Source organism: Chamaea fasciata, unplaced genomic scaffold, assembly GCF_029207755.1.
Source record: "Chamaea fasciata isolate MVZ Bird 193981 ecotype frontalis unplaced genomic scaffold, bChaFas1.0.hap1 SCAF_1, whole genome shotgun sequence".
In the NCBI taxonomy this organism is placed as follows: Eukaryota; Metazoa; Chordata; class Aves; order Passeriformes; family Sylviidae; genus Chamaea; species Chamaea fasciata.
The window spans coordinates 103,666,484-103,694,064 of record NW_027094086.1 but is presented as its reverse complement, the minus strand read 5'-3'; the positions used below and the strand labels follow the sequence as shown (position 1 = coordinate 103,694,064).

The following is a 27,581-nucleotide window of genomic DNA, read 5'->3' as shown; positions in this document are numbered from 1 at the left end:
TTTGGTTTGTGTTTGCCATTTGCATCAGATGTTCCTGTAGAGTATATATGCAGAAGGGTTCATCAGCCTTGTTATCACAGGCTAAAAATCAGCCATTTAGAGGAAATTCTGACACACTGCTTAGCTTAGATTCAAGGCATTGCCTACGTTATAATATTTTAATAACCCCTCCAGTGGTAACTAGTTTTGGTTTGGGAAATATTCTTGCAAATAAAAGTAATAACCCTTATAGTTTATAAGCTAGTTTCATAGTAGTACTACTACAAATAAGTAGTTTAATTGGATTAAATATGTCATGAAACTGTACTCTTAGTTCACGGAGATGGCCACTCATACATAGCTGTAAGAGAGAAGGCTGTACATAGTCATTTTGTATATGATAGATCAAGGTAGCACATCATGGCCAGGTGTGAAATTGCCACGAAATGGGGATTTTTTTTCTATAAGCCTGTTTTGAAATTAGCTGAAATTCTTACTCAAAAGACACAGGAAATTATATCATTAGTCTTGAGTATCTTGAAGTATCTACTGGGGGCTATTAGCTTAAAGAGCTAGTGGGGTAGTAACAAGGCCCAAAAAGACAGTGTGTTTAGGAAGAAATAAATGAGGCGTCACATGTTTCAAGTTTTGGGGAAGCAAATCATAGAATAGTTGCTTATTGTGAATGTGTGTACCACTCGACTCACTTAGTGGTTTCTTCTAGAATATGTTTAAGTTTAAAAATGAAAAAAAAGGAAGAAAAAAAAAAAGCTAAAACAAACCCTGAACCAAAAGACAACCAACCATTTGATATACCAGGGTAGAGAGCAGCCTTCTGATCTTAAGTATGCCAAGTGCAAGCTAAGGCTGTAGTGACTTAAATGGCAGAAAGTAAAAGGTCTGAAAAGAGTGACGCTTCAAAGGCGCAAAGGTTGGGCTGTAAGAGAAGCAGAACCCCATTAGGATAAGAAGACAACTAATTTGAAAATAGCGGCCCTTATATGTGATCTTTTTATTTATTTTAAACATAATGTTCAGTAAAAGCATTCTAGTTAGACTGCTTTCTTATTTAGTGAAGAGCTTTCCTATCTGTCTTTTTAAATTACAGTTTCCAAGAGAGAGAGCTGAAAGTTCGAACTGTACTGTTAACAAGACAAGGCATCTTTCAAATGAACCTACACATGGAGTAGTAGTGGAAAGGAGTGTGTGAACTAGCTAGTTGATGGAGTTGTTCAAGGAGACTAATGTTTCTATTGATTGTAAGAATCAGTGGTTGCACACCAAACTCAAGAGTTTAGTCTGATTAAGCCCTTAAGCATTTTAATTCACAAATTATTGTTCCTTTCATGGTAATGTTTTTCACATTGTGTCTGAAGCAGATTAAAATACTAAGAGTGTTAGCGCTGATTGTTTTCATCTTTTGAATATTAACTGAAATTTAAAAGGCAAACAAACCTCTCTGGCATGAGCTTTAGAAATAGTGTGGTCCTTGTTTTGAGATGGTGGGCCCAGCTGAGAGATGTGTTGACTCGTGGAATAGTTTTAGACCTAGAGGTCACCTGATCCAGTCTCCCACTTGGGTTAGGCCAACACTGAAATTGTATTTTCATATCATAGACCACTTTTAAAGTATTTTCAAGAGTAGAGATTCTGGCACTTCTGTTTAATACATTCCTATGCTGGACCACAGTCACTGGGAAGAATTTCCTTCCTATATTGAAATGAAATCCCTTACTGAGTCTTATCTGTTGCCTCTTGTATTTTCATTTCAGCATAGATTAGCATGTTTCAGTAGAAGAGCTAGAACGGTGCTCAAATTCTGTGATTGTCTGCGTTTAGCTCAAATTTGTGTAGGAAAAGCAAGCTATTCTGGGAGTTAAATCCATTATGTAGGGCTTGAAATTCTCTGAGTGACTCGTCTAATTTTGTTAAGGCCCAGAACCAGACAGAAGTATAACACATTCTTAAGAGTGTGCTCAGGAGTTTGGGGAGCTTACATGTGGTATTCTAAAAGAATATTTGTAAGAATGAATAGAACATGCCTTGATGCCTTCGGCGTGTGCTAATACTCGTTGAGTGGTTGTAGTGGGATGTGAGATGTATGAGGCAAAACGCAATTGAAGGAACCTACAGTAGCTTTTCATTTGTCTTGCACTGGCAGGTGATGTAGACAAGTTTGCTGCTATTGTTTGCCACTGACTACATCTTTTCAGAGCAATCTTTAGTTGATCAAGAGATAGAAGGAAACAGCTTCCTGAAAGCTATTCCTGTAGAAGTACTTAACACATTAACTGCATTGATTGTGCAAAGTGCTGTAAAGAACAAAAAACTACAGTGTGACCGATATGTTTTTACATGGTGTGGAAGATAAATGTTGTAGTCTTAGACAAGTGGATGATATGCTGGAATGATTTGCTTGCATTGAAGAGAAGAGGTGTTTTTCTGCTTTCCCTTGCCTCTGGTTTCATGTTTCTGCTTCTTGCTTGCCAGTTCGGATATTTATGATGCCAGCATGAACAGCTTTGGCCCAGTTAGATAACTGTGCATCCTTTGAGTGCAGAAAAAATATAATTTGAGGTAACTGATGAGCACAATCAAACTTACCATATTTGCTATGTAAAGTCGATCTGAAATGCTGACATAGTGTAGACAGACAATGAAGAGAGGAAATGAATGCCATTTTAAGATCCCACTTCCTTTCCTGGTTTTAGTTGAGAAGTACACCGGGATGTATTTGTCATCAGCTTCCAAAAGCAAACAGGTAAATGAATGTGCTGTTTAGTTTTGGTTGAAATGTTGTTCTTCAAAGTGAAATTCTGTTAGGTGATTGCTAAGAAGCTAATAACAATTGTTTGTATCAGGAAGGAGAAAGTACACTGGCCTTGGATTTAACAGCAGTTCCAGTGGAGACAAAATCTTCAGGTTGTTGGTACATAAACAACCCCACAACACTGTAGTGACAGGGTAGTGTAGAAGGGATTCTACTAATTGAAATGTATTTTAGTGTTGCGTATAGCAATTACAGATAAATAGCTGTCACAATAATAGGAGCTTACTTATAATGAGAGTGCTCATAATAAAAGCATGCCTATTTATAGCAGCAGACCTTCTGCTTTTTGGAGCTGCATATTACCTGGAAAGCCTATAGCCACCACCAGTTTGTGTTGATGTGAGGGCTGGCACTAAAATGTCTTGGCTGCGGTTGTGACCCACACTGCAGAACAGGTTTTTAATTCTACTTGCAAGCCAGGGGTTTTCTGCTAACTTGAGGTGGAAAAAGAGGAAATATTGTGAATTTTCACACACAATCATTGCTCCTCAGTTTGGGGCTGGCATTGGTATGTCTGAGGCTATTGATGGTTCTCCTCCTTCCATCAGATTAGTTACAGTTAATAGTTTTGTCTTGATAATAGCCTGTAAAAAATTCCACCTCTTCAGTGATCAAGACCATTCTTGCCAAACATGTAATTGTCAGAGCTGATCGTGAGTGTTTTGTTAACCTACATCGTCCACAACCACTGATGCCTGTCAGAGTGAGGAAGAACAGATGAAATGTTTGGGGTTACCTGCTTAGATCAGTTAACAAACTGATCTTTTTCTTTTAGATACTTCCAAAGAGAACCTGGTACTGGTTAAGCCTTTGTAGGCAAATACAAGCTGCTGGCCTTTATCTGCACAAAGAGTGGCGCAGCTGGCGTGGATGGCTTAATAAATGTTTCCTGTTTCTTTTTTTTTAACAATATTTTTTCTGTACCAGCACAACTGAGTGTCAGAGAGATGGCATGGTTTGACAAACACTTGTGTTGAAGCCTGAACTGTTGCATTCTCCAATTTTAGTTCTTTGCCTCTTGTTTCTGCCCCAATGTTGCCCTTCTGCCCCTTGTGTGGATTCAAGAATTCATGGCTTGAACAAATTGAGCAAATCTGTGGCTGCTGAGCAAACCAGCATGTGGAGCTGATTTCGTTGAAAAAATGTATTTAAAAACCAAGTACGTTCATTTTCTGGGCTGTTCAGATAGATTTTTTTTTTTTTCCCTCCTGACCTAGTTTGATTACAGAATCATAAGCACTTAAGCGCTCACAGTAGAAGGCTGTGTAGAAGTAGAAATAAGTGACCACTGATACAGTGGACAGGTGATGTCTTTTCCAGGTCAAACTGACACCAAATAGCATTTAAGGAAGGTGGTTGAACTGATGGTAGCATTTGATGTAAGTTATTTCTTGAAATTTAAGCTGCCTTTAATGATATAGTACTTCAGCATATGGAATAACAACATGATTCAAATTTTAAAGCATATATATAAGTATTTTTAGATATTTTTTCTTTAAAAAGAGGTTGAACTGTACTACAAACTTAAAATACCACATTTCTGTGGTATAAAATAATAAAAACCCACTACAGTTTATTCCCATCTGCATTTCTGATTATTTCTGTAGAAGACTATATGTGCTGTAGTTGTTTTTGTAGTGAAATATTATTAATAAACTGTATTAATCTTGTCTATGTTGTATTCCAGAGATTTTTGTTAGTTGGTCTAGTTTGGGCTCTGAAATACCCAAGCTGACAGTGGCCTTGGGAATATTTTTCTTCCCATGGAAATGAGAATGTGGTATTTTACTTAGATAAGTTTGAAAGAAAACCATGAGGTTTTTTGCTTTAGAAAATCCAGAAAGCAGAATGACAACTATAAAACTTCTAGTCATATCTTTTTGTGTGTTTGCTGTAATAGCATAGGTAAAAAGCCCTTTGAGCTTCTGTAAGTGTCATTCCTCTCCCCCCCACACCTACAGCTTGCATAACTTAATGTGGAAAGACATAGCAGCTCTGAAATCACAACTAAACAATTTTTCTTACTTAATCCAAAAGAAGAATATTGGGTTTCAAACTTTTTTTTTAAATGTATCTTTCTGTGTTATTAAAAAAAGTGTGATATACATGCAGAAGACAGATCTGATAGATTAGAGCATTAATTTTCAAGTTAGTTTTTTTGAAGTCTGGTTTTATGTATGTGTTTTATTGGTTTATTGGATTGTTTTTTTTTTTTTTCAGGTGCTTGATAGTTGTAGTAAGAGTTCTGGAAGCTGCTTACTCTGGAAAGATTTAGGATAGGTTCATGGACTGTATTAACTTGTTTTGCATTTAGGGACACGAAACAGAATACTAAAAGGAAATTTCTAAGAGTTTCTAAGCAGTAAAGTTTAGTTAAACGTATCTGAAAAACAGCTGCAGTTGAACAATCGTTTTATTGTATTGTGCTGTGTAAAATCCTGTAACAAAAATATGAGTTCTTTGTGAGGTAGTTTGGTAAAGTTAACAACTTCAGGTCTAAGCTTAGCTCATTGAATTTTGATACTTGAAGTGCATTCTTTGTGGGGATATTTGGTTTTTTCCTGTTTTCTAGCAAGTACTGTACTTTTGCAGGTGGAAAAATGTTGTTAATCCCTTCTGTTGCTAAAATTCTGCAATTTTGGGTTGAATGTGAAAGTTGTCCTAAATTCTGCTGCCCAAGTAAAATTTTTTTTTTTTGTTTGTGAAAAAACATAAAAGAGTGTGGTGGGGTGTGGTTGGTTTTCTTTGGTTTGGTTTTTTTTTTTTCTCTTTAAGTTCTGTAGATGCTTGAAAGAGTTCTGTGTTGACTTCAGGTAGGGTTTATTATATAATAATTTGTCCATTAGTCAGGTTACATAAGCTCAGGCTGAAAGACTTGTATGCTGTCTGGATCTGATAATGGCTTACAGCTGAAGAGCATGCCTGCCACTCCAGAGCAAAATGATGTACAAAACCAGTGCCTGTTTGTGGTTTCACTGCCTGCACTAATTTTTCTCTAGTGTTGGCCTGATTTTCTGCAAAATTCTTCCTGCTTTATAGTTGTGCAGAGGATGCCACAGCTGTGGATGGGTTCGTGAAACTCATCTGTGTTTCTGAAAACAATTGCAATTGTGAGTTTTATTTATCATTGGTCAGTTGAATCTAGTTAATGAGCTGTCCTGGGGTGAAAATAAGGAGTTGGGAAGGGTGGGATAGTTGGGGAAGGTGGGTTAGATGCCATTGCTGCTGAGGAAGTTACTTCGGTGAGTACCTTCATGATGTAATATTGATTCTAAATTAGTGAGGGTATAGTGTTTGACATGACAGCGCAGGTGCAGGCTTTGAGCTTTCCAGTCAGTGGCAGCAGGTCACTGTAGACAGGGCTGTGGGCATGCTGGAGGTGAGCTGGAAGGAAGATGAAGCAGCACTGTGGGATCATCCATTGAGCAGGGTCCTGCAGTTAAATACATTCCTTTGGACCTCCAGCGTGTGTGAAAGCATTTGGCTTTTTGAGAGGTAGAAGCAGTACTTCTCCCCTGCCCGCTCATGCCCCCCCATCTGAACTATTTTATACCTTCATTGCTCTCCCACTACTTTAGGCATTAAAAAACCTCATGATTACTTATTTCATTATTCTGTTTGCATCAGATTTCAAATGCAGTTTCTCCGCTGGGTTTTACATTCTCCTCGAATGTTGCTGTCCTCCCACCCCCTGCACTGAAACTGGTGGTTAAGAGTGCTCTGAAGTGCTGTATTATATTAGTATATATTTAAAGTATGTGAATAACCTTATGAGTGTAGATTAATTAATTTAAAAAAAAAAGAACTTGTAAACTATACTATACTGTACAAAGTATATTTTTACTCCTAAATATCTCCAAATAGGAATCCTGAGTAGTGGGAAGATAATGTAGCATTTTTACAGTTTAAAATACTGTGTAATATTAAGCACAATTACAAACTAATAGTGTTCTTTTAAAAGGGCAAGCTCCCTCATTTGTTCTCCCATGGTTCTCAGTTGAAAATTTTCATTAATTTATCTTTTTTTCCTGAAATTTGGCATGGTAGCCAGAGGAGCTTAAATATAGTTTTTGACAGCCGTATGACTGTTTGAATAGGCTGCCTAATTTAGAGAATTATGTGTGTTCTTGTCTGTCACTGATGGATATTGCCAGAATGATCAAAGAAAAATAGGACGTTGTGTTTAAATAAGGCTGTTTCTATGTTCTGTAGGCAAAACAGGCGCAATTTGAGCTGAAATTGTTCTACACTTCTTTGTCTCATTGTGAATCCTAGATGTATTGTACGCAATTTGTCTGCTGAAAGTAAGGGTTGCCTGATTTAAGCATACGGGCATGAATTTTCTTAAAAACTTACTGTAAAGATGTGGGTCTTGTAAAGAATTATGAAATGCTCAGCAGGGTTTCTTTAAGAAACAAATGTATATGCTGTAAGACGTGGCCATTTTTTGTTTATAATTTCCAGATATGCAAGTATGAGTAGAAACTGAAAAGAACAGCTATGTCTTTGTTTCTATTTTCTTGTAGTCTTTTCTTTTAAATCAGTGTTTAGGTGTCTTTGTTGTGTCTCATTCCTTATACCCCCTTATTGTTGTTACACCCCCTTATTGTTCTCCTTAAGAGGGGTTAGCTTTGTTAGTTTTTATTTGTTACTTGGTTCAGGTCTGCAATAACATTCGTCCACTTGTTAGTATAATTATTTCTCTTTTTCTCATGGCATTGGGGTGGTTGCCCAGTGTGGAATGCGGCAGTTCTCAGCTTTCCCTCTTCTGCAAAGAGGATGTGGGGAGTTTCCCTCCCTACTGTGATGCCAGGTGAGATCAGGCCGGGCTAGCTGAGGTTTTGCTTGGAAGTCATAGTGAGCTCTGGGAGAAGAGTTTTCTCTAGAAACAGTATCACTGCTTTGGAGTTTTGCCTGCTTTCTTTGTATCTCTTCTGGAGAGGCAATATTCTGCCCACAAATAACTGAGTTGTCTGCTACATAGGTGGTGGGTTTGTGGGGTTTTTTTTGGGTTTTTTTTTGTGTGGATACAACTTCTCAGGACTTGGCTCTTTGGCAGTTAGATGGTTTCTCTGGGTCATTTTAATCAAAAGAATTAAAAAAAAAAGGGAAATAATAAGATTTTAAAACAATACAAACAACTGGTGGGATTCAGAAGGGGAAATGGGGACGGAGAAGAGGGACAAGGCCTAGGGGCTCTCGGAATCAGACCATTGAGCTAAGACAATCAGTATCATGTTTTATTTATTAAATGGAAACGATTTCAAACTGTGCTGTCTTAAGACAGGCTTAACTATTCTCAGACAAATGGGATTTAGCTTGTGCCACTTCAGCTGCTGTAGGGAATATTCTGAAACTTTGTATGAAAAGTTGACTATTTCTGACAAATTGATCTTAACATTCACTAGCTTCTCTACTCTGCAGTCCTACCTGTGACTCTGATACAACGTAGTTTAAGGAAAAAGTGCAGGTTTTTTGTCTTATCTAGCAAAGTGGGAACTGTGTAGTGTGTTACAGTTCAGAGTACTTCCACCGGTTCTACTGTTTATGTGCACAAGAAAGTGATTTGGGTGGGGTTTGTCTTACACACAGGTAGCAGGCAAGTAGACCACTAGTAGGCTTGAGATAGCATCTGCAGCCCTGAACTTGCCCCAGAGATTGAGTTTATATTGACATTTCCCTGAATTATTTTAATTCTCCAAATTACTTTTGCTGTCAGAGATGGGAAGTAGTGTACAGTGCCCTACTTTCATAGTTCTTGATTTTTGCTCCACAGCACTGGCTTTCCTTGCCTGTGAAACTTCGTATCTCAGTTTCTCAGGTCTAACTTCTTAAATTAAAAGTTTTGGGGACAGCCTTTGAACTGACATGAGGAATCATCAGTGACATTTGTCTCTAGTCCTAATGTGAAGATGGTAGATCAATTGCAGTATGAGAATTAACTCTCTGAATATGCTCTTCCTGCTCTGGCCCCCGCTTTGGTTTATTTTTATTCTGTACTTTTCTTCTTAGATTTGGTACACAAAACCAATTGTCTCCTACCACAGTACATGTAATTCTACTTTGGTTATGTTAGGCTGCCCAAAAATCTGTAAACAAGGTTCACTTGGATCTGCTGCTCAGAGACCAGCAATATATTAATTTTGACAGTCTCTGAAATTTTTTTACAAACATGCATCCAGGACACTTTTTTTCTTTAGATACAGTTTTTCTATACTCTCTGTGCATATGTGTCCTTTCCACAAAGTGCTTTTTCTCTTAATATGGGCTTACCATTTCAGATGTAGTTTCTAATTTGTTTATACACATTGGACTTAATGTATGATGTATATTCCACTGACTGTTGCACATTAACATCATGGATTTATGTAGGAGAACTTTTTCTTGCTGTAACTTAATGTAAGCAGCAGAGGGATGTTTTTTTTTTTATATTTTATTTTTATTTTCTATGTGGTATTTGGTGCCTTGGTCATTAAGTTGTCTGTGCTGTACCCCAGATAGCAACTTGAAAGTACTGCAAGAGGAGACTGTTCTTATGTTTGTTTTCAGATTAATTACCCAAGTGTAAGTTATGCTGTTTTAAAAGGAAGTACTAATTTTCTTATGAAGCACTGTTTTATTACCATTTTCACACAACACATAACAGTGATTTTCATTACTGGAAAATTGAATAGATTAGATTTTTTTTTTTTAATGGGGATATATTTCTCTCAGGTCTTAAATCCCTTGTTTGTGGGGTCTTCTTGAGGCTGTACTTAAGTTGTAGGAAAGAAAGATGGAAATTCTGTTGGGTTTGTCTGTTTGTTGTTTTTAATCCAATTATATGTGATTTCTTTATAGATCTGCTTCTGATGAGCAGGGTTTATCTGGCAATTTAATTTCAGTTAAGAAAGCTCTTTTTAAGCCAGTGTCATTAGTTATTTTCCAGGAAACTAGAATAAGAAGGGCTGTGTTTGGGACAGTATTAGAGTAAGTAAATGTAATTTGTGTTTCAGTTTTATAGGCTATGTTACTTCAGTATTGTCAGCTGAGCTTTCATTTATCATTTGAGTTCATTGATACTTTTTCCATGTCCTTTGGCTGAATAGTAACTGAAGCAATTTTGAAGATCTGTACTGCTTACAAATTGAGGTTGTCTGTTCTTTAATGGTAGTTATTCTATTTCTAATTTATTTCCAGTTAACGGGTTGTTTTTCAATATTTTTACTTTGCTTAGTTTAGCATATGATGCAGTGTATTTTCTATACTTTATAATGCTTTTATGCTGCTCTTTAATCACTATCATAGTGCACTTTGAATCACTGATTTTCTTGTCTGAGTTCTAACATGAATGGTCCAGGATTTTTTTAAAAGTATCATTTTATTTATTATCTTTTGTAACCACTAGGGTTGTGCTGAATGAGGTACAGGTGGAATTTACTTGCTGTCTTGTGCATGGAAGCAGGGTAACTGTGTTTGATGCTTTATTCTAGATTTATCTCCTCATGGTGGTTCTCCATCCCCACCCACTGTCTAGTCAGGTGCATTATGTAGCTATTTGTATCCTGTGTCTTTTTCCTCAAAGGATATTTCCCATGATTTGGGTTTGCAATTCTGCTATTTGTTTGTATATTATGTTTTCATCCTAAATCTAAAACCCCAACATTTTTTCTTGCAAAATATTATTATTAAATCTTATTAAGTCTTGCATGAAAATGGGTTCAGGCTGTTGTAGACTTAGAACTTTTTTGTTCACTGTAAATGAATGCATAGTCCTGAGAATAAACAGGTTCTGTATTGATTTCTTCCTCTCATCATCATCATCATCAAGTCGAGTGGAACTTAAATCTGACCTCTGCAGAACTGCTGAAAATAGAGCAGCAAGCTTCGAGTAACTTGCAAAAAGCTGTAGTTATGACTGTGAGGGGAGCTTTAGTGTGGGGCAGTGAAGGTAGCACTGGGCATTGGATTTGAGCCCAATGATGACACTTCTGTTCACTTTGACCTGCCTTGATAATTAGGAGGGCTGGAATTGTTTCTGCTGAAACTGATTATGCTTGTTTGAGAATGTATTAACCCTGGACAGCTGGATGTTTTAGCCTTTTAGTCCATGTGAATGATATTTTGAGCTATTCAGTGGAATATTGTAGGTTTTACAATGCAGCTCTTGAGAAGGAGCCAGTCTTTGATGTAGCGGTTTAGTTTCAGGATGCTGTCAAAATAGTCATTGCCAGCATAACTGTAGCATACGGTCCTTTATTTTGAAAAATACGGAGCAGATTGGCATATTCCAGCAAGGCATTTGGATTATAACATAAAAATACAACTTCATTGCCAACAGTCCTGTAACGTAAAAATGAACCGCTTGGCACTAGGAGGGTGATCAGTAAAGTGGAATCAGTGGGCAGCTTGCGGTCTTATAGAATACTTGAAAAAAAGAGCAAAGTCTCTTATTCTGGCTGTTTCAAAACTCATTGTTTGAATTTCTACAATTTTTTCACACTTGAGGGGCTGGGTGGAAGGACTGAGTACTCCTTGGGGGACCTCTTTCTACTTGACGTCAACTCCAGAAGTCTATTGTAGGAGTTGGTGTCTTAGTGAAGGGGACCCTTCATGCAAGGAGGAAAAGGTTTGTCTGCCCTGAACATAGTTCTCCAAAAGTTAACTTGCAAGGCTACTTGCAAGGATTCCAGTGTGTATCTTTGCAGTGGGAATCTTGATTTATTCCTCTTCACCCCTTTAAATCCATCAGATACCTTTTTGTATAGAGGCATTAGAAGTGCAAATGTGAAGGGTCCACTGATTTGCAATTAGAATTACTGTTTGGTGGTTCCTATCACTATGTTTTCCTTTTTTTTTTTTTTTTTTTCTGTTGGACTGGGATGATGTTGCATGTGTGTGATTGGAAGGAATTAAAAGAATTGGATATGAAAGATCTTTAAGGAATGTTGTTTTCCTATCTAACTTCTTCTGTAAGCAGTGGCGTCAGATTTGGTAATATAAACGTGTCATTGTCTCTTGTAGGATAATCATGGGTCAAACCGGAAAAAAATCTGAGAAGGGACCAATTTGCTGGAGAAAACGTGTAAAATCAGAATATATGAGACTGAGGCAGCTCAAGAGGTTCCGACGTGCTGATGAAGTAAAGGTACTTTTTCTTTTGATTCTATTGCTTATAAAATTTTGAAAGTATTGATTATTTTCTGAAGTATGTGTCCTACAGTTAACACTTGCTATAACAATTTCTTTGAATACAATGTCAACCTACTGAGAACTTGTCTTAACTCTGTGGTCTTATAAACAGGTATGATCACATTTATATGTGATTGGGTCAAGAATGTTAAGTATCGGAAGAGGTTGTGGAGAGCTAATATGGTAACTTCTTTAGCGGCATACTCTTCCAAATTCCATTTAGAATTTAGTTGCATGCTAAGTGTGTGAGTCTAAATGCGAGAACATGGTATGAATTGAAGAAAGGGATAATGAACTATATTGCACCTCACTGACATTTAAACTAAATTTGTATGTTTTGAGTACTTTTTTTTGTTATAATGTGTCTAGTTAAATATGAGAATGCCTTAAGATGCTAACAGATGAATATAGAGTTTTTAATTCATTTATAATGTTGTGGTTAATTTTTAGAGTATGTTTAATTCTAATCGTCAGAAGATACTGGAAAGAACTGAAATCTTAAATCAAGAATGGAAACAACGTAGGATACAGCCTGTTCACATCATGACTTCTGTGAGCTCATTGCGCGGGACCAGGGAGGTTGGTTAACATGTGTTGTGGTAATTCCACTTACAAGGTTGTTAGCACGTTTTCGTTTTATTACTGGAAAGTTGGCTGTTCTTTATATTTTTTTTTTCAGCATGATATGACTTGGCGGCTCAATGTGTTTTGTGTGAGTGTCTTAAAGAATTTATTTATTGTGTACTTTGATCGTATGACTTCTGCAAAGCAATAAATATGTAGCAGGCTACCTGGCTTTGAATGACACACAAAAGTGAAACTTCTTTATTTCTGATAATGATTGGATCATACCTCGGCATCCTTTAATCAAACTGTTCTGTCTGCGTGGTACTGGGAGTTTACTCTTGCTCTTGTTTGAGTTAGATTAATGAATCCTTGCGTTGCACAAGCAGATTGGATGCTAAATTTGTGAAAAACACTTCCATAATTGTGGCATCATTTGAGCACCTAAACTGGTTTCCACAGAATTGCTAAGGTTGGAAGGGATCACTGGATCTCATCTAGTGCAGCTTTTCTGCTCAAGCAGGGTTTTTCCTAGAGCATGTTACTCAGGGTTGTGTCCTGTGTCATCGTAGCTTCAACAGTCATTTAAGCCCATTCCAGCTTTCTATATTCATCTCAGCTTGATTTACCTTATTTCTAAGTTGCTCTTTAGGCACTTCTTCACACTTAACAAGTTTGAAGATGTTTTATCTGTAATCTGAAAAGTGTATTCTTTGCAGTAGGGTGAGAATGAAAAGACTTTACTGTGAACAGGTTAAAAAAGCAAGCCAAGGTACTTTATCCTCAAAGAAATTTGCAGCTTTTTCCTAAAATTTTAGTGGCGAACTGGGGAGTTGGGAGAGTGTCACAGAGGTGCATTTGTGTGCATGCATGTTCAAATGCAAGGAGTTGAGGACCTTCGGGTGTTCTCTTTTAAATGTTCTTGAATATGCAATTACTCATGTACAGCTCTAGCTATTGTGTGGGATCAGAACTGATAATAATTGACACAACTGACACACAAATTGTACACATCCCATTTTCACTTTTTTTGTTAGTAGAAGATTGTTCCTCTTTCTTTATTCTTTTCTTTCAAGTGTGGTGTTCACTATTCTTCGTGTTCATTTCCTGGCTGTATTGATAGAGCACACTAATTACTACAATCAATCCAGTCTCTGTCTCATGAATCAGAACTCTAATGCTTGATTTGAGGTTGCCATAGTTTATAGTGAGAGAAGTGAGATGAAAAAATGGTGGAGACTTTAAAAGATTACTTTTAAATCTTCTTCTCTCAATATGCTGAATTTCTTCAGAGTTGCATAAGACTCTGGCTAGAAATAGAAAGGTTGTGTGAGAGCCTTCCTGTGTTTGGTGGAGAGTGCAGGGCATTGCTGCTGACAGTCAGCATCAAGTGGCGAGCATGCCCTGTGCAGGCCTACCAGATACTAACCTGAGTTCCATACCAGAACAACAGAGCAGCATAACTGAGGCTTAGTACCAAACACTGAATCACTTCGACATAGTCCATTTGTCAGCCCGAGACTTCTAGTTCCAAAGATAAAAGAAGTTAAAGCTTTTACTTTGGTATTTTGCTTTAAAAATGCATGAAAAATATGCTAGGTGGCTGCTAGTTAGAAAATTAAACATTAACCTGAAATGGGAATGAAGTGGTAGCATAGGACGGTGTCTAGAATATTAATATACACAGCAGAAATCTAATTTCATTTGCTGCAGATTAAAAAGAAAAGAAATAAATCTGGCTTGTGTCATTCTGCCAGAGTACTGTCTCTGTATATTGTTTGTTACATTACTTTGTGTATTTCTTTAGAAATGTGAAGCTCTGTTCATCTTTCCCTTCTGGAAAGGAGAAAGATCTTTTGTCTCCACTTCCTTTTTTCCTTTCAGGTAGCTATGATAGCTGTTCTAAACTTTGTTTTACCTATCTCCAAATCTTTGTTGTACTTCCTCTAGCTTTGTATGTTCCTGTCTGCTTTTGCTTGTAACTTTTTTTCCTGGAGTTCTTCATACTGCAGTCCAAGTATTTGAGAAAAGTTGATCTATGTTTGTTAACCATTGATTATTAGATGCAAGAATAACTGACTTGTTGTATTTCCATGCATTGTTTATCCTTTGGAGGCTACATAAATCTCTGAATATCCAAAACAGAAGTGCTGTAACTGAAAAATTCATTGATGTATCCAGTGTTACATGTTAAGAGTTAATTTTCATTTTTCCTTTGCAAGCAGTGGACATAATGAAAGGCCTGAGGATAGATAAACAAGACAATAATTGGGAAACAAAGCAGGAATTGAAAAGACATGTGGAATTTTTATTTATATAAGGTGTCTTGCTGGCATTAAAGTAAAATTATATTTATTTTTATAACATAAATAATATGTGATTTCTGCAGTGTATTGATCTGAAGCTAGGGGAATTCACTTGCCTCTCAGATGGTCTGAGTAAATACACTAACCTCAGAGTAGCAGCAGCAACAGGTACTAAATCTGTTTTGAGATACCAAATCTAATTTGTACTGCAGTTTGAATAGTCTGAGTAAAATACTATCACAACCACTTATTATTAAATGGAAAAACCCCATCGTGATCTATTAGCAAAGGTATTGACATAGAAATAATTTTTGAGGTCCTTTTCTCTTGCTAAAACTTATTTTCCTATTATGCCTTAAAATTTTGATTCATTTGTCAAAGGTTGGTATGGCTAATTTTGAGAAACTCTTTGAATTTTGTACATTGTAGAGTGTTCTGTGTTTATTTTGTTTGGTTTTTTTCCCTGACGTTGCTATGTAAGTGTAACTTCAACTTCTTTTTTCAGTGCTCTGTTACCAGTGACATTGATTTTCCAAAACAAGTCATCCCACTGAAGACTCTCAATGCTGTTGCTTCTGTGCCTATAATGTATTCTTGGTCTCCCCTTCAACAGAATTTTATGGTAAGTTTAAGCAAGTGTAGGGAGAAGAAAGGTGGGGAGAAAAGGGAGGTGTTAATTTTAGAAGTATGCCAGCGAGATCTTTTGCCAGTTACCCTCCCTACTTTAGGTATTGGTAATAGGGCAGTAATAATCAGAAATAAGCTCCCCCAAATAAAATAAATAAAAACGTAAGTTTGCAAACTGAATCTCTGTCCTCAACGTACCTAAGTATCTCTAAAATCTTGCTGTAAAGTTTATGTAATTCAAGTGACCTATTGTCTTTTGTGGCTATTAACAATTAGAGCTTTATGTGAAAGTGTTTAATTAGTGTAGTGAGAAATTATTTCTGGGGGATATGAATGCATTAATATAAGGCAATCAACCAATGTAACTGTAACAGAATAGTAGTTCTTGTGGAATAAAGGGAACTAAATCCTGAAATAGTCTTCCCACATAATGGTCATTCTCATATCTGAGTATCCCCTTTTATTTTTTTCAGATTAGCTTCACTAAACCATAACATTTGATTTCTGATATACGTATTTGACTTTTTGAAAAACTCAGCTTATTGCAAATCTTTGTCACATCATTTTGTATATGGCCACCTTTGCTGACTAGTTATTTTGATAATAATTGTTACAAAGTAGTTTAAACAACAATTTTATTATCAGTATACATACAGAGCGTTTCCACGCATTTTTCTTCTTGCTTTCTTTCAATTCAACAGTGTTTGGATATTTTGGATTGCTACTGAATCCTGATCAGCAGGAAAGTTTGTTTTCTTAACAATAAAAGGTTCTTTTGTAGCATTGGAAGATGCAGCTGAATATCAAGGTCCAAAAATTCTATTGATAAAACATTGGAGTATTAATGCATTTAGTCTCTATGCAGTCATAAAAAAGGGACAGTGGAGTTCAGATTAAATTGTCAGGCATGTTTCTCTCTTTGCTCTTTAAACAACTGTAATTTAGAGACGTTTTGCAGCATATTTTCTTATCTCTGGCCAAACAATGAAAGGGTGGTTCCTATTGTGGTTTCCTACATTACTGTAAGAGAGAACCAAGGGGGGACAAATGAATTTACCAAATGCAAGCTTCCCAAAGCCAGGTAACTTAATGGGTTTCCATATAAGAAACTTCATGAAAACGCTCTGCTAACCTTAAGATTAGGAGCTAGTGTTATTTTGAGCTAGCCACCAAGAATGCAAAAAAATTGTTAAAAGTCATTGAGGGATTTGTTTTTCTAGTTAATGGTAAATGGGCTAAAGCAGTGAAGCTAGTTAATTTACTGTTATAGGCAGACTCCTGTAGATAGTGAAAAACAATGCAGAATTGGTCACTTGACAACAGAATTTAAAATTGTTTGCTTATCACTGTTGTGCCCAGGTAGAGGATGAAACTGTTTTACATAACATTCCCTATATGGGAGATGAAGTGCTTGACCAGGATGGTACCTTTATTGAGGAACTGATCAAGAACTATGATGGGAAAGTGCATGGAGACAGAGGTGAGCCCAAACACTCAGGTATACTAATCATTTCTTCCTATATAAATTATTGTTGTAGTGTTGCTTAAGGCCTGATGTGTGATTGTTACAGTAGTATCTCTACAACCTCTACATTGTGTAAACATTGGGTATAACAAGCTTCCTGATTTAAATGTATTGTTCTGCTTTTTCATTAGGCTGCTAAGTTTTGGGTAGTAGTGTGGAGAAATTTAAACATACTAACTTTTTTCTTATTCCATACAGTGATTTGTGGTCAATTTTGTGCTTAGGGCTTTGGAATATGATACTGTAATGTCTGTATGTTTCCTGCCTAGCAGAAAGTGGCAGGAGGATTATGCAAAACTCTGATAATGACAATATTTGCAGATGTGGTTCAACAGAATAACCTCTTGTATGTTTGTGGGGTTTTTTCCCCTTCCTTTCTTTAAGGAACTTGCTAGCTGTTAAAAACCCCCTCTCTGTAAATCAGCTTACAGAGCAAAGTTGTGTCCTTCTGTTGGTACAGGAGTATTATATATATTTATTCTGAGGTGTAGTTTACCTGTTCTTCTGTGTGGGACTACCTGCAGTATAATCTCTCTCTCACTTTGCTGAAGTCTCAGTGAAGTGGCGACCTTTCACTTGCTCTGTGCTCCCTCAGAACTGGTTTATACAAGCCTCAGCTTCACAGTTGTAGAGGTTTTTCTTGACTACCGTGATTCCCCTTTCACAGAAATATTACCCACACACTCCACCCCTTCACTCAAACAGAGAATATCTTCTTGAAATTATTCACATTCCTGTTTATGCTGAAGTGTCTGAGAAAGGGAACCACATTTTTGAGTTCATCGTGTACCATTCATGGAGGTTAAACCTATGATTCAATAATAAATGCTATTCAGCCCTACACTGGACTTGTTAATGTCCTCAGTATAGCTGCTGTCTTTGTATTTCATAAGAAACATGGAATGCTTCGTTGGCTTTGGCCTTTGGATAACTTTACACATTTACTGATTGCTGATTTTCTTGTCAGAAAACTGGATATGTCAAAATTAAGACATTAATACTAAGTGTCTTCTGTTATTGATTTAATTTATTGTTAAAGGAATTCAGCTTTAAAAATAATGCTGTTTGGGCATCTTGAGATGCAAGTTTATGATGGCAATTACTATGTTAGGGGTTCTCCATAATATATAAAATATATTAGAAGTAGAAAGACTTTTTTAGTCTCCCAATAACTAGTATTGTGTGACTGTAATTAAATGTAAATACTGTGGGAATCTGCAATCCAGAGGCATTCCCATGAAATAGTCAGAATTCTAAACTAGCTCTGTAATTACACTTTTGGGAGATCATTTGTACTAACCTGTGTGTATATATTAAGAGTCTGTTTAAAACATCTGAATGCTATTTTTATTGTCTACATAGTAATAAAACTATTATTTCCTGTCAAGTTATTTTGACATCCAGACCAGTCCAGGTTCAAAAGGATTGTAATAAGCACTACAGTTCATGGTTGGTTTTTTTTTTTGAAAAATAGTCTCTATCAGCACTAACTATGACTTTTCCTTTGTGCAGAAACGCCTTATTGTTTAATCTGTTCTGCCATCTGAATTTCACAGCAGAATATAATTTAATAAATAGATATATATGCCATTGTATCTTTAAATTTTCTCTTGAATTTTTTGTATATAACTATTCTTTTTTTATCACCCGGCCAGTGGGGTCTATTGTGGGAAGTGGATACCAACCAAAAATCTCTCTGGAGATTCTGTAGTTGCCTAAGGATTAGTTTATAGACCATTAGCATGAATTTCCAGACTGGCTTTGCCGAACCATGTTGGAACTGGGATTCTGGCATAAAATCTCTTAAATAATGTAGCTGCTAGTATTTTTTGTCTTCTAAGGAAGAGAGATTTATATACGCATGTATCACAGGGAATTGGGAAAAAAATCGTTGGAATTTTTCTTCTTCACTTCCCAGTTGTCAGTCTAAGAAATGAATAATGAACATTTTTAACTTGTCTTGGTTCATACACTGCAATTTAAGAGGGGAAAATGACAAAATTGCTTTTCATAAATGACGGCATTTGCCCTAATTTAATTAAAGTGTAGAGAGGATTAAAAATATTTCATATACAGCTTGTGCTTTTCTGTTCACTCCCAATTTTGCTGGATTTCAGAATGTGGATTTATCAATGACGAAATATTTGTTGAGTTGGTCAATGCCCTTGGTCAATATAGTGATGATGAAGATGATGATGATGGAGATGACAATCCTGATGAAAGAGATGACAAGCAAAAAGATCGGGAAGGTAACAGGATGGGTATGTCTATCTTTAGATAGACTTAAGTCTTTACAAATTAAACCCAAAACTTTTTTTTAACACTCAATAAGTTTGTTCAAACCCATCTTCCTATGTGATGGTTTTGAAGTCTAAAGTAGCATAATTTTCATAATCTCCTTTGTCATTTAGTTCAAGATTTGTATTGAGAACACCATGAAAGGCACTTTTGCTCATTTTTGTTCATTGGCATACTGAGGCAGTCAAATGCACCAAGTATCAGTCAGGTATCTGTCTAATAAATGCTTTGGTACTCCTCAGAAAATGATGTATCATTATTCTAAAGCAGGCAGAGTCTTGAATTTCCATCTCCATCTGCTGGTGAAATAATGGTTTCTCTGAATTTTACTAGTAGATTTTTTTCTCATCAGGAAAGATCACTTAAAACAGTTAAAATTGTAAGTGATTTAAAAATAAACTTCTTTTTTACATTAGAATTTTGGCAAACTCCCCCTTTCTCTGAACACCTTCTTGAGGTAGCAAAGGAGCGGAAATACATTTTTTTTCTTTTCCAAATTTTTTACTTCCTTGACAGATAAAGAAACCCACCCACCTCGGAGATTTCCTTCTGACAAGATATTTGAAGCCATTTCCTCAATGTTTCCAGACAAGGGTACAGCAGAAGAATTGAAAGAGAAGTAAGAACATTTTTCTTAGGGTATACTGCTGTGTTGCTTAATGAAACAAAGATTCCTCTATGAAATAAATCCTTCATTAAATATTTGTTGATTAAGAATGGTCCCCTTTGCAGCTAGTTCTGTGGCATTTGTGTAACTTCTGGAAATGACACTGAAAGGCTCTTTCCCTCCAGTCAAACAATACAGAAGTGTTTATTGGCCTTCCTTTTAAACTGTTGAAAAGTGGGTGCTTGTATGTCTCTAATAATCTGGGTGTTTTTTTGAGGTGATAAAATAAAAGCTACTGCTAAAAAAAAAAATCTAATCTCCTTTTTTGGATCTAGTGATACTATGTATGAGGTCATGATGGTCTTGAAAACAAATGCATTATTTCCTAGTCAATTTGTATTAATGAGCATGGAATTAATAACTTGTCATATCACTAACAGATTGGCCTTTTTAGCTGGCACATATTTCTTACGGTTTTTTTTAAAGTTGTCATTAAAAATGCAGAGTGGTACTGGAATAAAAACCACTTTTATAAAAAAAATTATACTTAATAAATAATTCTACTATTTTTCTTTAAAGATACAAAGAACTCACTGAGCAGCAGCTTCCTGGAGCTCTTCCTCCTGAGTGCACACCGAACATAGATGGACCAAATGCTAAATCTGTTCAGAGGGAGCAAAGCCTGCACTCTTTTCACACACTCTTCTGTAGACGCTGTTTTAAATATGATTGCTTCTTACATCGTAAGTACAATTAAGTGTACTTGTATGTATCTTACTTTTTTTTCTAAGTCAGAAAACTTAAAAGTACCATAAGATCCAATGCAGAAGGAAAGAAAGAGGAAAAAAAATAAAAGCAGGAATATCTCTAAAAAATTATGAAAACAGCTCATACATGTTGACATTTTGCAGTGAAAACTATACCTCAGAGAAACAAATGCACCTGTGTGGGTAGTTTGTTATCCTTTTTGCATTTAGGACTTTGTATAGAATTCCTGACTTGGACCAATCTGTCACATCTCTTCTCTTTTTATATAGTCTGCAAGAAAATGGTATTATTTTCTACTATTGTTTCTGTGTTACACTTTCTTAGTTTGTGCATGGAGATTGGGATGTATTTTTCCGTAAAAAATCCTGGTTATTCATTAGACTTACTTCATTTTCCAGTAGGGAGAATGAACACTCGTGAACAGTTTTCTCTTTTATTCTGCCATGTTACTTTCAAATATTGGTTATTTGAAGAATTGTTTCAGAGAGTTGAGTTTTAGAAATTGTGATGTCCTTTCCCCTGAACTGCTTTCATGTTGCCCCATTGTTTTGGGCCAACAAGCTGACAAGAGCTTAGCAGTGATGTTGGCTTTCACTAGCAAAGTGCGAAGAGATTCTGAAGTGCTACTTGAGACAATTATTCTGGACAGAGAATTAAATGTAAAGGGGAAGCTAACAGTCAAATATGAAGTGGTTTCAGCTTGTAGCAGTATACTGCTACAAGTATACACTACACTGGCCCTCTATATCCAATTAATTTTTGCTTTTGACTGAGCTGTTCATTTGCATGTTCCACCGTGAGTGCGCGTGCATGTTCATTTGGGAATCCTTGTGCTTTGTCAGCAGCTCCTCATCCAGCACACATGCAATCTGCCTGTATTTGTACTCCACACTCAAGACTTTGCACAGTGCTGCTGTTTTTTCATACCCCTTGGTTGCCTTTCAGTTTGAGGAGGAATTGGAGTTGTTCTCAGATGATGGGGAGGGGGGAAGCTTTTCATGTTCCTAGTTCCTTTAGTACTTGAGCATTTTGGAGTTAGGTCTGTTAGTTTCACTTTCTCCTTATATTCTGTTGACAGGCCTTGCTAGAAAATACAAAATAAAAAATAAAAGGGAGCTGTTACTTCTGCATAACGTTTAAGAACAGTAAGTTTCTGGAGTAAGTTGCTGCCTTGACCAGCCAGCTTCAACACAGTATGTTCTGTGAAGCTGTTGGTCTTATGGTGTCTTAGTTGCCTGGACACTCATTCCAAGAAGTGACCTGTGCAGGCCTAGTCTGTAGGACAAGGAAGTGAAGCTGTATGCTGATTCTTGGCAGTCCATTTGTCTGGCAGGGGTTTTAGGAGTTCCTGACACTCTCAATAGTCTAGCAGAGAGATTGGGTGCCAATTTCGATTCTTAAGTCAACAAAAAAGCATTGTCTGGATGTAGTGAGAACAGCCTTATTCTAGTGGCACTTCTGAAGACTTCAGATATGTCTACTGCAGTGATTTTAGGCATTTGTCTCAATGATTTTATAAACTTTTAGGAATTCTTCAGTGGAGATGATGGTTCCTCTAAAACACACTACTACTCTGTTTTATTAGTCTATGTAGATTTGCCTATATGGTCATTTTTGCAGACTGACAGAAGTAGAACTGAAAGGTTTAGCTGACTACATGTTGGGTACCTGGTATTTTACCAGACTACAGTTTAGAAGCACCATTTCTGAGAGACTTTTTTTTTATATAAATGCTGTGAATGGGTTCACAGTCTTGGACTTTTTGTCATGTTCTTGGGTGCTAGAGTCAGTCAGTGAGAATGTCCAGAGCCAAGTCACTGCTTGAAGGACCTCAGTTCTCACATGAGCGGCATCCTTTGAGCCAAAAGCACTGTGCCTCCTTTTTCTGTGTTTGATATCTTGAGATGGAAGACAAAGTGTTTATGCTAAAAGATTACATAAGTTCTTATTGCTGGTGATTTTTGATATGTCCCTTAAGCAAGCTGGTGTTCTTTCCAAAGGGGTGTATGTCCAAGGCTTTATTTAAATTGTGCCTCGTACTTAAAAGTGCTCAAACTTCAAATCATCCCTTCAGGATTTCAGAGCCATGATAGAAAGAGGGATGCATAGCACTCTCACTGTGGAGGCATTCAAGATGTACTATTGTGTCAGATGGAGGGTAAAATTACTGGTTATGACAGTGCTCTTTGTGACAGCCTATGCAGCACATTCATTGTCTGGTAATAATGTATTTGATATGTAATCACTGCAAAGAGATCTCTTGACGTTCACTGTGTGGGCTCAACACTGGACTCTGAATGTAGTAAACTGATGCTTCAGTTGCTATTCCCTGAAAATATACCCGAATTCCACTGCAACAGTGACTGCTCACTGCTTTGGATGCATTACTTCCTTTTGCTTTTGTCTGTAGTTACACCAAGGAAAGAGGATTGTTTTCTGCCTGTGTGTCTGTCTGTCTGTGTGTCTGTCTAGAGCACAGAACTTATTTGTTAAAAACTGAGTCAGTTGTTTAGCCTCTATGTTTTCTGTGAAATCTTAAGACTGTTGGTCAAAATTCGCCAGGCTCATTGCTGGGAATAAGTAACTCATCAAAAAAAAAAAAAAGAAAAAAAAGAAAAAAAGAAAAGAAAAGAAACCAAAACTGCTTTGGTTATTGGAAGGCTGCAGTAGCAATTTTCAGTGTCTCTGAAACAATTTAACAATTTAACTTTTATTGCATTTCTACAGTTGCCTCTATGTTCTCTTTCATGCACTTGCCAAGTGCTGTGGGATGATGTCCTGGCTTCTGCAGATGACATTTTTGATGAATTACTTTGGTAATATGGTGGGCTACAGTGATCAGATTTGTACTTTGAAAGGTGTAAATCTCTCGAGAAGACATAGTGAATTAAAAAAATACAGGAATTCTGTTAGGTGTGGTTTTGCTTCTTGTATTTCCCCCTCTTAGATTCCATTTTTGTTAAGATTAGCCTTATTTTGTGGAGTTTCCAGTCTTTGTTCTAGAACATTTGAGTTAAATATAGGAAACGTTATCATTAGATTTTTAACGTGTCAAGTCCCCTTGACGACCTGGCAATCCCTTTATGTGCAGGTGATGACATAACTGAAAAAACTTGTGTACCGACTTCATTTGCTGACAGCAAGGAATTATGCCTAAATGTCTGGACTAACAAAGAATTTAGAAGAAGGAAAAATATCAGGTAGGGAGAATTTCCCAAATAGCTTGACTGTGAAGCAAATGTACATTTCAGGCTAAGCTGTTGCCTGTGTACTTTCACATTATTGAAAATGAGAATTGAGCCCATTGGGGATGAGACAGATAATAAATCTTGAAGACAGAAAACATGCTTAGTGACACCATTTTAGAATTATTTCTCTGAAGGAAATCATTAAAGATATACAGACTTCAGGTGTTTAGGAAATTCTACAAAGTTTTCTGTGTTTTTTTTTGAAAAAGATTACTACCAATATTTTAAAAAATTCATAATACAGCTATACAAATAGTTTTATTCTTGGCCTGGGTCCTTTCTTTATAACAAACTTCCCCAAAAAATACCTTGCTATAGAGGTGGTAGATTTTGACTGTAGTTGTCCTTACTGTACCATGTTTTTAATTAGTTGAACACAAGATATTATTTTAATTTTAAGTATCAGATGTAGCTTATTTTTGAGGTCTCACAGGTTTAAAAATAACAAAAGTTGGTTTGGTTCATTATATTACAAATTAAGCATTTCTTCATTTTCTAAAGGAAAGCAGGTTTTTAAAAAAAACACTGATTTTAGGACCTTGCACAAATGAATTTGTGAGAGAAATGATTGCATCTGCAAGTGACATAAAAAGAATAGCTTTGATTTTTGTACATTGCAGCAGTCTGGTATAGATCATGGCTTGCAAATGTTTACTTTTCTTCTGCATTGCTGAAAAATTATTTTCCTTTATGGTATGAAGAGAAGGTAAAAAAAACCGGTCAAGTGGAAAAAACCCTGAATGAAATGGTATACTGTGCAAACTTAAAGATGCAGTGTTGAAAAACATGAGAGTTTTCCCACCCCCAATTTTGGGCAAAGGGCTCCCATCATCTCATTGTTTCTTAAAAGGTGGAGTAACTTGATATTAAATTGCATGGTTTCTTTGTTATTGTAACAAAGTGTAATATATTTTACCTACAGAATATATGAACACTTGAAGGATCTGTGAAACATGAGAAGTGACGTAGCAATGAAAGCTTTTGACTGGAATCTGGGGAAAGAAAGAGCACTTATGGCAACAATATACATAAATTACATTCCTATACTTGATTGTAAAAAAAATTTACATATCTATATGCCCATATATAGCAAATTAAAGCTTTTTTGTGATTCCAGATTTATAAAATAGAACATAGTTGTCTGGAGAAAGGGATATAATGTTTACTTAGTGTTGCTTTTATATTGTTTATACCATTTTGAGAAAGCCTTGGAAGAGATCATTGCTTTCCTGGAGGGTTCCCATGTGCTGCTATCATTAATACAGGCACAATATTATAGAACTTATGATTTGATTTTTCTTATCACCCTCCTTTATGGGAGGGAAACATGAAGTGATGGTTCCAAGATGGAACTGGTCACCCTTCCCACTGGTCCTGAAACAAGTGTTTGCAGAGCCATGCTGCAAACCAGACAACTGTAATGAAGTTTGCTTTTAAAAGCCTTGTCTGTGAAGACATGGGCTCTGCCCTCATGCTTTAAACAGGGAAGGAACTGCATTTAGAAAGCTGAGTCTTTAAAGCATAGTGGACACAGAGGGAGAAGCCTCGAGCATGATCTGGAAATAAGATGCATAGGAAATGGATTAATGAAGGAGAGGTGTGAGGTGTTGGTATGGAACAGCCCTTTTAGATTAATAGATTTCTTTAATTTTGAACATATTAGCACTTTTTATTCACTGAATTTTTATAACCTTCACTGTCAGTTACAGTTGCCCAACTACAGCTGTGGTAAAACTGCAGCATAAGTGCTTCTGCATAGTTTGGAAATTGCACATTTTAAGTTGAGCATCTTCATGGAGCATTAGCAAACAGACAGCTAACACTGAGTAGTCTCTTCTTTTTTAAATTTCAGTCCATTCTTCATTTTTGTTCCTCGCAGTTCTGTATGCCACTGTTAACACATTTAGAGGGAAAAGGTATTTATTGATATCTATCTCTCTCTATAAAAAACAAAGTAATTTTTTTTCCTTGAGCACAGATGAGTTGTTTTTAAAAAAACAATTGCAGAAAACTTATGAAAATATCTCAAAAAGCTCCTAATATAATGTGGGAGCATGAGTGTATGAGTTTTGGTGAGAGTCTAGTGGCAGGGTTCAGAAGAGCTCTCTAAGGGGTACAGAGGAGCTCCCAAGACTTCCAGCAAAACTGTGAGAAGTCGGTCTCTCTGAAGTCACCCTGCTGGGAGACAGGGATTGCCTGGGAGGAGAGCTGGCTCTGGCAAAGAGAATGGGGAGGAAACTCTGCCCTCCTGTTATCAAGATGCTCGTGTTGCATGTGTAACATACCCAGTTCTGCTCCTTTCTGAGTCACTGTCCTGCAGCTTTCACAGAGCTATACAGAGTCTGTCAGGGACAGGAACAGACACTTCTCTGCAAGGTGCAGACTTGGCTCACTTATCCAGAGTGACTGTGCAATGCTAACTTATTTTTACCCTGCAGCTGGGATACAGGAACTGAATTCTTATATCCTGTCAGCTTAGCTGGAGTGCTGATAAACTAATAGAGCAAAAATGCTTATGTGTCCTTCTCACTGATGAAATGTAAAGTGGGTACTATTACCTTTCCAAAGCGTGAATGGGGTCAGATTTTTTGACAAGATAGAAATTTAACAACTGAATCTTAAACATTGAACAGATGATCATTAATAGGAGAAGCCCTGAATAATTCTGTTTAACACGACAACAAAGTCTGTTCTTTTGTTGGAAAGGGTGATACACCAAATCTTCCTTGATACATTAAACAAATGTGATGGTTGTCTTTGCTGATGTAAATAGGCATATAATGGCTTTCAACTGGAAGAGGATAGGTTTGCATTTGATGTAAGGAAGACATTCTTCACTATGAGAGAAGTGAGACACTGGAACTGCTTGCCCAGAGAAGCTGTGGCTGCCTCATCCCTGACAGTGTTCAAGGCCAGGCTAGCTGAGGTTTAATCAGCCTGGTCCTGAGGAAGGTGTCCCTGCCCATGGCAGAGAGGGGTTGGATGGTTTTTAAGGTCCTTTCCAACCCGAACCATTCCATGATAGGTGAAACTGACCTATGTGCTGTCTCTGTGTATTTAAATGGTAAGTTCTATGTCACTATATGGGGTTTATTTTATTTTATTTTCCATTTGTTTGTATTTTTATTCTGGTTTTAGTAAAGTCTTGGTAACCTTATGTTTTGGATACAGTTTGAGGTTACATATTTAATGTATTTTCATATGAAAACTTAAAAATGTGATGTTTTGATTCAACAGCATTCCATGCAACTCCCAATACTTACAAACGAAAGAATACAGAAACAGCATTAGATAATAAGCCTTGTGGACCTCACTGTTATCAACATTTGGTAAGATAATTTTATATGTCACAATTCATTGAGTGCTAGTGCTGGCTGTAGTATAGTCCTTAATCTAAGGACAGGCTGGATCTAGGATAGTGCATCTGGATGTGGGTCATTTGCAGTCAAGTATGTTACCTTCAGATGCTGCAAGAGAGAAAATTTAACTTCCAGTCACCTTAAGTAGGAATACTTGTAGATGTAACCTGAGATATTTGTATGGAAGAAATATTACTATCCCCTAATAGTGGTGTTGCTGCTATTCTGGCCAGTCTAGTCACGGAACTGCAGACTTCACTCTTTTGTAAATTATATCACAACTAAAACTTAAAAAGGTT

General features: G+C 36.7%; 1 protein-coding gene across 8 annotated transcripts in view; it reads left to right on the top strand.

The window, feature by feature from the left end:
• The window catches only part of EZH2 (enhancer of zeste 2 polycomb repressive complex 2 subunit), a 50,305-nt gene that overhangs the window by 9,247 nt on the left and 13,477 nt on the right, over positions 1–27,581 (top strand). For 2 of the 8 annotated variants that reach the window (XM_066191488.1, XM_066191462.1), the window contains 8 exons: positions 11,813–11,936; positions 12,431–12,559; positions 15,356–15,472; positions 16,837–16,975; positions 19,120–19,263; positions 19,817–19,919; positions 20,487–20,650; positions 27,161–27,252. In XM_066191488.1, the coding sequence (XP_066047585.1) occupies positions 11,820–11,936; positions 12,431–12,559; positions 15,356–15,472; positions 16,837–16,975; positions 19,120–19,263; positions 19,817–19,919; positions 20,487–20,650; positions 27,161–27,252 (1,005 nt within the window). In that variant the 5' untranslated portion in view covers positions 11,813–11,819. Of the gene's footprint in view, positions 1–6,032; positions 6,052–11,812; positions 11,937–12,430; positions 12,560–15,002; positions 15,019–15,355; positions 15,473–16,836; positions 16,976–19,119; positions 19,264–19,816; positions 19,920–20,486; positions 20,651–27,160; positions 27,253–27,581 lie in introns of those variants that run through there. The other 6 variants (XM_066191471.1, XM_066191453.1, XM_066191445.1 and 3 more) reach the window with 6 other exon arrangements.